Source organism: Parasteatoda tepidariorum, chromosome 4 (genome assembly GCF_982258835.1).
Source record: "Parasteatoda tepidariorum strain Cologne lab strain chromosome 4, Ptep-v5.0, whole genome shotgun sequence".
NCBI lineage: Eukaryota > Metazoa > Arthropoda > Arachnida > Araneae > Theridiidae > Parasteatoda > Parasteatoda tepidariorum.
Window position 1 is genome coordinate 94,455,277 of NC_141758.1, and position 14,373 is coordinate 94,469,649.

Consider the following 14,373-nt stretch of genomic DNA (forward strand, 5'->3'; position numbering starts at 1 on the left):
TTATAAAATAACATTTTTTTCTGATTATTGTGGATAAAAATAAATTAAAATTAATATAAATTTACAATTAAATAATTAATAAATAATAATAATTAAAGATTATTAACAAAATCGAAATTCAAACATTGGGAATCATGAAAAATCCTTTTCCCATTCTTTTGGGAGGTAAAAATAATTTATAAATAATAATTTATTTAACTTGCATTAAATAAAAAAAGTTAATTTTGCAATATAAAAATTGAAAAAATAGGTAAAATAAACATATTTTATATTTACGTTTATATTTAACCTATAAATTTTCTTATTAATGATAAATTTATCAATGCAGAATTAAGATAATATACTCAAATTCATTTAAAATGACTTAATTTTAATATAAACAAAGTTCTAAATTATATTATTATGCTTTATTAAAACTAAATACGAATGGGCAGACTCTCCCCGCGAATTCAGGCTTTTTGTTTACAACAGCAAAACTTACATTCTTTTTGTTTTTTTTCCATATAAAATTAATGTAATCTTAGTCTTAGATAAGTTTATAACTTAACCAAGTTAACTTACGGAGCACCAACTAAAAGTTTGCTGATTTTCAGTACAAATCTCTCAAAAAACGTTTGAACAGGTCGGTTAAAAAGACACCAAATAAATAAAAATGGATCAAACTACTACAGCGCCATCTTCCTTAGAGTCTGAACTAAGTCCTCCGACTGTAAAATTTTTTTTATTTGCAATTTAAAATAGTGAAAATTAAATAAAACTAAAATGGGTAGACTCGCCCCTGAATGGGTAGACTCGCCCCGGTTTACGGTACCTCTTTACAGGAAAGCCTTACCTCTTGCCGGAGCCTTTTTAATTTTAAGAATATGAAACATCAAAACTCAGACTTTCGATAGTTTCGCAATTTATACATCACAGTACATGTCCTATCCCACGAAAGATTTTAATAATTGTAAATTTTTCTGGTTAAAAAACAAACAAAAAATTCTTAAACTTGAAGGATATTTTCAAAATTTCTTCTGTTTATTTCTATCAGTGTTTCCATTGTCATTTATCGAAATGAGGAGTTTGTGCGTCTGTATGTCGGGGTCTTTGTTATAACAGAATCGTCCTAAAATTTGGACAGTGGATGAAAAGCGCAAATTTTGCCCCAGATCTCAAAAGTAGTTTAAAACTTTCAATTATATCGTTCAGGACAGACGTTTGAAAAATTGAATTCTCTTATTGATTTAAAACTTTTAATTGGAAAAATAGATTTTTCGAAGTCTTCCAATTTTTGAAAGATTTTTTTAAAAATCTTTATGTAAATAACTTTTTATGTTTGTTTTAAACTTTTTATTTTAATATTTCTCAATAAATACTTCCTTAATTCACGTTCAAATAAATATTTTGGAAGTCAGCGGGCTTTTATTAATTTTTACAGTTTTTTTTTCAAATGAAATAAATTTATATTTTAAATTAGTCCTTGAAAAAAAAGCTCCAAAAATTATTTTAATTAACTCTTGAACAGGATATTCAATTTTCATTACCATTAATAAATTTTTCAGAACTCTTGATAAAAATGATATAAAAAAGCGATTCAATTTGATACTGAGGTGAACAAGAAGCAAAAATTTTATGAAAACCATAAGAATTTGTAATAAGAAGATATAAGCAATTTTCTTATTTCTCTAAACTTATAATAACGTTAAAAAAGTATGATAGTCGCCTTTCGGTTATTTAAAAATCAAAAATGCTTTAAGGCTTTTCACATTTCATTTTTATGTTTATGACTAAGGAAGTTAAAAACAGTTTATATTTATTTATTTATGTGCTGTAATGTTAATTTTAGCTCCTAGTAGGGGTGCACAACCTTTTTCAGTGGATGTTTATTCATATCCCTAACTTATGCTAGTTTGCAGGCAAGTTGAAGTAATTGTTCGAGTTAATCTCCGTTAATCAACTAGAATATAAGTTTTAATTAAAATGAAATAATATGACATTTGAAATATTACTTATTATACAAAACTAGTTTAAAAAAATATAGAAATAAATATTTGAATTGATAAAAACAAAAGATTTCGACTTTTTTTTAATGATTTAAAAAATCGTTTGCAGAAAAAAATACTTAGTATACTAGTGGATGAAATTCATTAATTTTAAAACATATCTTTGGTTCTGGTAGTTTTCAAAAAGTATTTTGCTGTTTGTCTTTTAGGTAAGCTTTTCAATAAAAATTTTTAAATTGAATTACAAAAAGTCATTTATGTTTATTAATATATCTCGAATATTTAACTTAATATAATAAGATTGTTAGCTTTATGAAATTTTAGTGTAAAAAAGAAATCATGTTCGAATTACATGTTACGAAAAGCATAACTTGTAGAGAATCGTTATCGTCTTCACTTTTTCAAATAATTTCTATAATTTTTTCGATCGATTTGCCTTCAAGTCATAAAAGAAAATCTCCTTCCAATACTGATTTAATTTCATGATTAACGAATGAAAGTAGAATATACTTTAAAGTATTAACTATTTGTATTAGTTTTCTTCTTGTGATATTTTAACATAAAATTTCAAAGGATAAAAAAACTTTAAAAGTAAATTCTAAAAAATGAATTTTTTGCAATAACTCAGTAATAAATGAAGACTTTAGTGGAAGAACCGGCTAAGTGCCATTTCTAAAAAAATTGAGATTTCTTGGAAGACTTTCTAATTTTAGTCTTATTTAAAAGTATAACATTCATATTTTGCTTAATCTATAAATTCCGAAGATACTCAATGAAAGAACCAGAAAAGTGACATTATTTAGGTATTCTTTGGATGGAAGAATAGTTAAGTGACTTAGCGACAAGTAGTCAATAACCTAAACAAAACCTAACCTAAATCTGAAACAGAACCTTCCATACATTAAAGGAAATTTATTTTTTACAAATCAATAATTTAAAACGAAAAAAAAAACTCTTAAATAGCTTCAGAATATAATTTTTGTTTCTGGTTTGAATTAGTTGACAGAATTAGAGACCTTGGTAATGAATTTCAGCTAAATTGCATTGAAACTAAATATCATTTTGTGTTTATGCAACTTTTTCAGTTTCTTATTATTATTACGAGCTGAATGTTCGTTCTTCGTATGGAATGAAATAGAAATAAAATTTCAATAAATCGGTAATGATCAATATTGCGCAATCATGCCTAAAATTAAAAGAAATATGAGGATACAATTAATTAACTTTAAAAAAAAAAAAATTTTAATTGTTATTTCTCGCTCATGTTCATGCCTTTAAGTTATTAGATTAAGCAAAGCATGTTTTTAGAAGTTCGTCCTCTCAAAAATGAAGATTAACAATGTTCAGTACTCTTTGGATTAATTCTATTGCTCCGGACCAATTCCTGATAGTCAAAAATTAACAATGTTCAGTATTCTTTGGCTTAATTCTATTGCTCGAGACCAATTCCTGATAGTCAAAAATTAACAATGTTCAGTATTCTTTGGCTTAATTCTATTGCTCGAGACCAATTCCTGATAGTCAAAAAATAACAATATTCCGTATTCTTCGGCTTAATTCTATTGCTCGAGAGACCAACTCCTGATAGTCAAAAATTAACAATGCTCAGTATTCTTTGGCTTAATTCTATTGCGCAAGATCAATTCCTGATAGTCAAAAATTAACAATGTTCAGCATTCCTTGGCTTAATTCTACTGCTCGAAACCAATTCCTGATAGTCAAAATTTACTATAATCAACAATTTTCTCCGGTATTTATCCCATTTAGTAAGCTGTAAAAAAACCTATTTTTCCAGTACTTATAGTAGGTATCATGATCCGTATATATAGTACATATTAGAATAACGCCGAGTAACATATATATATAGTTTATCAAGAATCTTTAAAATGTTTGCGCACACATATATAAATAAAGTATTAAAAAAATTATATCATTTCGAATATAAAGTAATAAATTCGAAATGATAAAGACACTTAGATATTTTACAACTTCTTTTATGAGACCCTTGTCGATCGTTTTTTTAATTTTTTTTAAACCTATTAGGTGCATTTTCAAAATTATTACTACGAAACATTTTTAAATTTCTAAAACACTGTCCGATACGAATTAAAGTAATAAATGTAAATTGCTGCAAACTTATAAGTATTTAAAATTTAATTTGGACAGCCGACCCAATTCTGAGTTTACAAATACCAATGTTCAATTCCGTAGCCTTGTAATTTGTGAACCAACCCAGAAAAGAAGGATCAAGCAGTGGAACTTTCTGGTGGAGCTAATCCGCATTTGCGCTGCATGTAGTATGAAACCACGAAATCCTCCCAAGGTTAGCCCAACGGCAAGGGGATTCCCATCCTTTATCACTGAGGATATTTTGTCACCATTGGAGTCGATGCTAGACGGGAGCAAAAAACGTATCAACCAGCCACCGCTGGGAATCAAACTTGGGTCTCTCATTGGGAAGTGAACGTTCTATCCCCTGAGCAAGCCACCGCTGTTTAGACTTATAGGTCTGTAACATTGAAGAATATTGAGACAACTATGAATAATATACAAATAAAATGGTAATAATAAGAAAAATTAAAATATCGCAAGTTGTTCCAATTTTAAAATTTAATCACCTTGAATAAACTTATGAAAACAATTATTTTTGGTGGCCATTTTTTATCAGCCAGTTCATCACACCCTGTCTACCATTAATCTCTTCAAAAGTTAAAATGATAATCAAGATAAAAAATTTGCAAGTGAGATTTTCATTAAAATTTTCTCTTCTGTACAAGATAAAAGTTATTCTGTTTAGTTCAACACCTTGACTCGTACGCTAACCTCAATTAGATCATATGTAATCAGAAACAAATGGGAGAAACTAGTCTCAATCCTGCAGGATGATTACAGATAACCTTCGAAAGATATATTGTTCCTTCTATCACAAAGATTTATTTATAGTTAATAATAATTTAATTATTATTAACAGAAGAATAAAAACATATGATTTCTAGAAAATCATATGTTTCGAATCCTAATATTTTAACTAAGTCACTGCAAACGATTAAATGATATTATTACCAAATCAATTCTGGAACAAAAACTCCGTGAAATTAAATTGTAAATTTAAAATTACCCATTAATATGGATAAGTGGTTAGCGTTGGTGAGAGCTGTTATTTTTAGAACTGTTTCGAATCCTTTGTAAAAGACTTTAAAAAAAATTAAAATTGACTAATTTTGCTTAAAAGCTCAGTTCTTTTTAAAAGTTTAAAATGATTAATTATTATTATGATGTAATATTTTTTAGTTTTATAATTAATTTCTATAAATATCATTGTAAGGAATTTAGTAATGAAAAAAATAATCAAATAAACGTTATGTTATATTTTCATGGGATTTTTTGTGAGTAACACAGATTCTGTATTTGTGAGCAAAGAAAGGTTGAAAGTTGATAATAATATATTTATTCGGTAAAACTGCTAACTGCTTTATAACTGATATCGTAATTTAATTAATAATAATAATGATAATAATATATATATATCATTAATTAAATTAAATAATTGTGTTAATAGTTCTCGCTGAACTGAATAATGCGTAACATTCTATTCTTCAACATCAAGGAACTCAAGAATTAATGACTTCATCAATAACATTTTGTTATCAGAATTTTCTTTAAACATTTATCTAGAAAGTGCACAATTCCATTATCGTTTCACGCAATAGTTTTTGAGTTATAGGACATTAAAAAGAACGCTCTGTTTAAATTTTCTGACACAGCAGAGATGGCTGCATTAACTTTCTTTTAACACAAAGAGGAAGCTTCGATTCTTTTGAAAATATTTTGATTAAGAATTACTCAATACCATACTTTGAAATTAATATCATTGATCAGTTAATTATAATCAAATACTGATCAGTCTTACTTTGAATTAAATTAATTATACCTGAAAGATTTTTGTGAACATTTTTTATCCCTTTAAAAATATCTTACTTTTTACTCCATAACTTAAACTAAAATCATTTGGATGTGCATTCGAGTTGCAAGTCAACCTGTTGTTTTCGTTTAAAAAGAAAAAATGTTTCTTTAAAAAAAATTGTAACTGTCTTGAACTTTTAAAATTTTGTCAGATTTTTAAAATTTTTAGCACCTTGTCATGTTTCTAAACCAAATAGAAGACATGAAACATGTTCAATTCACGGTTTCGTTCTGGAACTTGTCATAGTGTCAAAAAAGTTCCTGCTCACAGTGTACACTACAGTTACAACAAAAGATTAAAAAAAGGACATTTTTGAATAAAAAATCATACAAAAAAGTAAAGATATCGCAGTTCATAGTAATAATGACAAATATTAAAAATAAAAAAATGTATTTAATATGAATATATTTACAAATGATGTCACTAGAAAAAATACAGCAGTTTGCTTAAAACAGAATAATTGAACCAAAAAGTTAAAAGTTTGCAGTTTACAGTTATCTATCACAGTTACAGTTAGTATCACAAAATATTTTTGAAAAAATGTATTTTATATACAAATATTTAATGATATTAATAGAAAAAATACAGCAATTTACTTAAAACAGAAAAAATTATACCAAAAAGGAAAGATTTTTCAGGTCACAGTAGCAATCACAAAACATTAAAAATTAAAAACACAGCAATATGCAAATATTTACAAATGATATCAATAGAAGAAAATACAGCAATTCACTTAAAACAGCATATAACTTCAGAACATTACAATTACAATTCTCTTTCATAACTCAAGAAATCATTCAAAATATACAGATAAAAAACTGAATCACTTTCCTAAATTTTTAATAACTAATTTAAATGAATTTTAATAACTACACACTTACTTTACTACACTTACTTTACTTAAAATTTACTTTAATGAAGTAAATTTTAAAACAAAAAATTAATATTTGTGATCCATTCATTCAAATCTACTTACAGTGAATTAATAAGCCAACATGTAACAGTCAAGTCTTAATTATCCTTATTTCGACTCACACGAACATGACTGTATACCGTTCGTAATTAAGAACTAAAAATTTAAGCGTAGCAGTAAGACTCATGTCCAAATTGTAGATTTGTGCAAATATAACACACTTTTTTAAAACTACCTTTCTGTTCAACTATGTGATATTCAGGCTGATGTGATGTTTCAAAAAAAGGCCATTTTCTGGTGTGTAACTCTTCCTGGCTAATGCCCTGGGCTGATAGAAATGCCATATCTATACCTTGAGTCGGGATATTGAACTTTCGACATTCATTAGTTGCAGTATTTTTTTGTGATACAGCTTCTGCAGCTTTATCTTCCTTAATTTTATTCAACATCAAAGCCATGCAAGTTCTTGCATCTTCGATGCAATCATGCCCACCAATGTCATTTTGCACCACAAGCTTTAGTTTTTCGTAAGCTAGATCTCTAAGCTTTGGCTTAGAGCCATCACTCCTTGCAAAAACAACAGACGTATCCACAATTTTTGTGTGAGTCAGTCTTAGACATCGGAGGTCTCCTTCAAGTCCATGTCCGATTAATATGCATTCGCTGTGAAGCAGGTTACCTAGGACACTTTGCACATCACGAAGAGTTGTTGTTACTCCAAGTAAATCTTCGGCCTTTATGCCACTAAATTTGGTGCAATAATCAAGGATTTCATTTTCAGGTTGTACGAAGGACTCGTAAATTGTGAAGCCTTCTTCATTAACTAAACCGACTTTTGCAACTTCCAATCCTTTTATAGTGTAAACCATCTCGCAATCTAATCCGTAGACTCCACGAAGCTGGTGTGCAAGGCGCTTTTCACCAGTTCTTTTGATCTCCGGTTTGAGCAGTGGATCTCCACAAATGTGTAACGGATACACTTTGCATCCAATAAGAGAAGCGTGTCTTTTACAGCACTTGAAGATAGGTGGATGGCCAGAAAATTTTATTACTTTATCTGGATGGTAGTAACATTTTTCGTTCACCGTGTATTTTCCCTCTGGTGTGACCTCAAATCTTTTTCGGCACCTATAGCATTTCCTAACAACTGTTCCATGTTCGGATATCTTGGCTCCCTTAGTCAGCTCGTGGGTGAGTTTGTCAAAATACTTCGAGTCCATTAGATATTTACTGAGATTAGTATATACCTTCCCTTTGGGAAGATTCAAGTCTCGAAACTCCTTGAGAGTTGATGTTGCTACGCTTCGACCTAAAAGATTCAAAAATGAAAATTTCATTAATAAATCATGGCTATTCAGAACAACAGAATAATTCGGTACAATAGAAAAAAAAATCTAACAAATAGAAGTACTTTGTAGGTAAGGAAATTAAATTATGTTTAAAAGAAAAATTGAAAACTATGTTAGTAGCGTTGACACCAGTACAATATGTCCCACTTAAATAAAGCCAGATTATTCTCGTGCTATAGTTTAACGTAAAGGAAACCAACGTGAAACCAATATGTTTATTAAGAAAGTGGATATTCTTTTACATATATACAAGGAGCATTCAGTCTTTACTCTACCTGGATAGGAAACAAAGATATAAAAAAAATTCTGCCATCAGGGTCTGGATATTGAGCAATACCCGTGGATACAATGCATCAATATTATGCCGAGTTCGATGATGGTAGCCCTCAATTCTGTCCCAGACTGAAACTACCTTTTTTGGTATACAACACCCTACTGAGGATAGCCCCCACCCCAAAGTTTTCTTGTGGATTGCACTTAAGTAAAAGAATAAATATGTCATTGATCACAAGCAACCTGTTGTACAATACCCACCACTCAGAAAATTTTACGCCATAAATTAAAAAAATTTTTTTGCTGGAAAATTTCGGCTAAAAACATCAATTCTCTAACAAATGGCAGTGACAGGGTTTTTAGCATTTTTTTGATAATTAATAGCCTCTAGACAGTATGAGGGAGAGTCCATCTTTCTGTATAATGGAGAAGAATGAATGAAGTCGAACCTGAGAAATCGAATTTTTCACATTTAAAATTCAATTTATCAAGAATTATTTGACCAATTTTATACAAATTTTGTTTTATAATATATTAAATAACTTTCTTTAAAGCGGTGTAAGAATTTTTAAGTCCTTAAAATTCAAATTTATATATAATTAATAAAAATTATTTTTTACATGGAATTATCTTTGTATAAACGAATTTTATATTTGCTTGCAAAAGATTACAATTCGCTTTAAAAGGCCTCTATGGTGAAAAACGCAAAAAATAAAATCCAAATCCGCCGAAGGAAAGGTATGTTCATTCAAGGAAAGTGTACGATTTTGTACCTGCCGTTTTCGTAACTTAATTGCTGTAGCTTAAAATATTGTTTGCATAAATGATTTAACATTTTTAAATTACCCAACTAAACCATTAAGTTTGAATCACAGTACATGAAAATTTGATCATTAAATCAAAAGTTATTACGATTGAGTTTTCTGCGTATTGTTTTTATAGGTATATACTAAAAGAATTCTACCTTTTTGCTCTTCTGACATTGCTATCTAGAAAATAATGTATCGCATCTTATGCACTTCTTACTCTGTTTTGTCTGAGACCAATCACGGTTTTATAGGAAATTGCTAGGGATTGCTGTTTAAATTTTATTGTAAGAAGTCATTATTATTAAAAGAAGTTACTATTGATATCATGAAAATTATTACCGCAATCTGGTAAATATGGTCTCAATCGCTTAGGCAGGAGAACGTTAAAAAGTTTGGCCCTTTAATATTATTTTTACAAATTTTCAGAAAAGTAGTTTATATGTAGTGCATCTTAGAAACATAGTAGCTATTACATGCATGATGGTTTTTAGAATCTCGAAAATTGTGCACCTTTTCACGTAACTTACGTTCGAAGCTTTCCTTATCAACCAAATCAGTTTCCGTCAGCATAAACAACACTGAATTTACACTGTGAAAAAAAAATTAAAGGGGGAAAAAACTTATAATGACTTTAAATCTAAAGATTGTATTTTCACGTACTAGGAATCAACTTTTGTAATTCTAGGACAAAAATGGATATTCTCTGAAAAAATATACCTTTTTTCTTAAGCGGATTTTGAATATTGACCTTCAAAATATGGAGGAAGGAAGTCATATGGAGAAAGGTCAAAATATGGAGGTTCCTCAATCTGGAAAATACGGTCCCTTTAGTTGAAGTAGTGTAGTTGAAAAGTAAGCCTCTTAATTGTGCTATTTTCTTTTTGCGTAACTCAAAGAATTCAACTTTTCATTTTTCAACAACTATTTGACTGATTCCCTTCAATTTTTGGATTTACTCATTTAAAATTGCATTGAATAACTTAAATAATAAAAAATATCAAATAATTATAAAAAATAATTTTTGAGGATAATTATTTTTGAATAAAAAAAAAAGATTTATAGCTGATTGCGAAAAATGTATGATATTCTTCATTGGATACGAAAATATAGCGAAATGCGCCAACATTAAGTTCGATATCAAGGAGCCCAAACTTTTAGCCACTATTGAAACTATTTTTTCCAGATACCGGCTTCGAAAGTCAAGATTCCTAATCTGTCGGGGGGAAAATATATTCCTTAAAAAGTTCGTTATTGGGTCTAATATAAAAAAAAAACACAACTACTTCCACTTAGTAGGAATAACATTTACCATGACGCAATGCTAAATTCTATGCCACTATCCACATAAATGCCACTATCCACATAAATCAATTATTGATCAATAATCGAATATCAATTACTTTTCTTTATAATGCAATAAAATCTGGCGAGCAGCTATTTAAACGATCAAACACTTCGTCTGTTTATTTGTGGCTTGAAGTTAGGCTCGCAGAAAATGCCGTTCATGGGTTAAATTTAGTAGGAATAACACAACCTGTGACGTAGGCTATAGTATACCCAATTGCGTCTGATGTCACAGTTTAAAATATCGTCTGCATATATTAATTAGCTTTTTGAGATTATATCCTTGAACTCTAAAGATTAAGAATTTAGTACATGAAAACTAATCATGAAATCAAAAGATGAAAGAGAAGTTAACTTTTTAGTATACTGTCAAGTTTAGAAATTCTAAAAACAAACAAGTATAAATTTTCTGTTCTTAGGAATAGCATTCTACATAATTTTATTATTATATAAAATTTTTGAGGAAAAAAAAATCGCTGAAGTTCAAACAGTTCTCAATTTTTCCCCCACCTAATCAACGAAGCCTTTATATAATTAAAGTAAAATTCATTAATTAAACAATAAAAAGCGTCAAGATCATTATTTAAAGCCAAAAGGGCAAAGCAAAACGTAATAATTTTTAAACAAATTGAAATTTTGAGAAAAAAAAATCTCCCGCAATTTCATAAATGAAAATGGTTCATTTAGAATGTTGAATTTCAAGCACTTATGTGAGATTTAGAGTGGGGGCCCCACGCAGTATTTTTGCGCAGCAACAGTAGGAAAATAAAAATAAAAAACATTTACAGCAGCGAAATTGTAACAGCGGTGGCAGTGTCGTTCATTAACATTGTCGCTTTAACACGTTTTAACATTGTCATTTCAAACATTGAGAGAAATGAAATTTCCTAAAATAATAGTAAAAAAAAAAAGATATTTTGAAATTTCAAATCCTTCGAATTCAAACATCCCATAAGCAAAACTATGACAATTAAATTTTATTCTTAAGTTTTATATTCATTTAACTATCGCAGTGAAAGAGAATTATAACATTTACACTTACTTTCTTTATACTCCGCCATGATTCAGCTCTAACTTCTATCTCCTTTAATTTCAAAGACAGAATTTCTGCAAAAAAAAATAAATAAATAAATAAACACAGAATAAGATACAAAGCAAATTTTAAATATATTGCATCCATCAGTAAATAGTAAAAAATGCATCAAGAATCGGGAATTTACATGAAATTATTAATACAAGAAAAAGAGAACGAACACAAATTAACTACAAATATTAAATTATTATTACTATGCATCTATGAATTATTACTGAAATACATAGATTACAATGCATGTAATTACTATTGCAACACACCTAGACTCAATATTGAGTCTATGTGTGCAGCTTATATTAGCCGGAGTTAAATTCAAGGAGTTGACCATATACATATATACACACACAGGGAGTAGACAAAATAATGGAAACACTTCTATATTAATAAATTTTTCAATATTCCTCAAGAACTACTTAAAAAATCTTTTTATGACCTCCAAAGTGTTTAGATTATGTAATTTCTCATACTTATCAATGAAGTTTAATGCTTTCAGAGGTTTAAGGAACCGACAATAAATTACAAAAGGAAAATAGTGTTTTCGAACACCCTATTTCAAAAAAATGTAGAAATAAATCTGTAATTTGTAGCAATTATATTGATTATTGTATGCAATAATTCCGTGAGTCTAGCTTAAATATTTATGAAGATATGGGCATAAAATAATTTTTTGTCTCACTTTTTTGTTGGTGCTAATTATGAAAATATTTAATAAAATTAAACAAAATTTTTAAAGCAATTTAAAATTAGTTTGAAAACCATTGACTCAAATTAAAATCTGTAAAATTTTAATAAAAATTCGTTTAAAATTGCACAAGATTTGAGCAATTAAAGTAGTTCTTTAATAGTGCTGGGAAAGAAGTGAAATTTTCCCCCCTTAATTTTGAAGAGAATCACATCTGGCAACAAATAAAGAAAGTCCGATTTGAATATCCTAAAAATTTGAAAAGTTTCAGGCAATTTTCTATGCAGTATTAGTACTTAAAAAAAAAACTCAAAGTGATGAGCAGTTTTCTACAATTCTCCAATTATTATTTTGTATCATAATAACGAGTACGATAAATAAATAAACGTACGATAAATAAACAAACGATAAATAAATAACGAGTTATAATGCCCTACAATAAATGTTCATACACTGAAATATGTTTTTATAAAGAAAGAAAACAGGAGAAAGAAAATATATTTTTATGATGAGGATTTTTATCAATGCCGGTGTCAGTTTTAATAAATCTTATTTAGCATAAAATGATCCTTGTGGGAAACCCCAAATCATTTTGAGCTTCTTTTAAAAAGTACAAAAATTACTTAGAAATTTTTTAATTTTCAAGATATTAATATCGGATTTTTTTATTAATTACCAAATTGTCTTCAAAATTAAGAAGAAATTTTTTTTTCCCGCTGATGCGCAATGTAAAGAAATTACTTTAATTACTCATATCTTGTGCGATTTTGAACGACTTTTTTCTCAAATTTTAAAGCAAAAATTTCGTAATTAATTTTGAAGTTCTCTTGAAATTTTGTTTAATTTCATTGAATATTTTTAAAACTATATAATAAATAATAAGAAAATGGATGTGAGCAAGGTAATAATATTATACTGGATCTTTTAAATAAGTTTATAATTAATAAGGTCGATATTTATTTATACAAATTTAATGATCTTTAGCAAATTAACATTTATTTAATAAAGGGAGAGAGAGAAACATGATTTTTAAACATTACTACATATTCTTATAATTCTATTCATTTAATTAAAAATGACATTTAAATAGATGGTTTTAGAAACATTAGAATTCCGAGTAATTAGCTTATTTATATTAAAATTAAAATTATTTTTTATAACATAAATAAAAAAGAAGATATTTTCTTCTTTTTTTAGGACCCAAATTCAAAAAAATAAAATTAATATTATCATCATGATTACGAAGCAAGATTAATTAATTCCTCGGGTAAACATTATTAAACATAATTGTGTAATCTTGAAAATTAAAGATAATTAGATCATCAAAAAACCTAAAAACAAATTTAATATTAAGAGTGTAATTTTTTTCATAATAGTGCAAAAATAAATTAGCTAACAAGGGAAACTAGGGAAGTGTGACTCGCCAATTTTGAAATAAACTAGTGGGATGTATGCCTTATGAGGAATAATTTTAGGGGTCAAGATTCGTTTCGGCCCATATAAGGTCCTGTGAGAGATAAAAAATAATTCAATATATAGAAAAATCGGTATTTTATTACTTCAATGCAGACTATTAGTTATTGTAATTGTCTCATACTCCAATTAATTTTGTGGTATTTTCACGTACTATATTATGCATACTTATTGTCAAAATTGATTTCGAAAATTTTATATATCTGTAGTTTTTCAGAAAAATCTGCTAGGTTAATTTAAAAAAAAAAATTTACATCAAATTTTTTTAATTTTTCTTCCAAAAAACTTTCTAAATTAATCGGAGTAATTAATAGTTAATTAATTTTCTGATTAACTTATTATTTAGAAAATTAATTAATTATTCAATTAATTACAAATTAATTGGATTATGAGACAATTACAATAACTAATAGTCTGCATTGAAGTAATAAAATACCGATTTTTCTATATGTTGAATTATTTTTTATCTCTCACAGGACCTTCTATGG

At 27.8% G+C, this 14,373-nt stretch overlaps 1 protein-coding gene across 1 annotated transcript; it reads right to left on the reverse strand.

The window, feature by feature from the left end:
- Positions 1–6,830: 6,830 nt before the first annotated feature.
- Positions 6,831–11,745, reverse strand: LOC107449222 (RNA exonuclease 1 homolog). The gene is made up of 2 exons (XM_043056857.3): positions 11,680–11,745; positions 6,831–8,171 (listed from the first exon to the last, which is right to left on the reverse strand). Exons 1-2 carry the CDS (start codon positions 11,696–11,698, stop codon positions 7,027–7,029), a joined length of 1,164 nt encoding a protein of 387 aa, XP_042912791.2. The 5' UTR covers positions 11,699–11,745; the 3' UTR covers positions 6,831–7,026.
- Between the last annotated feature and the right edge of the window lie 2,628 nt (positions 11,746–14,373).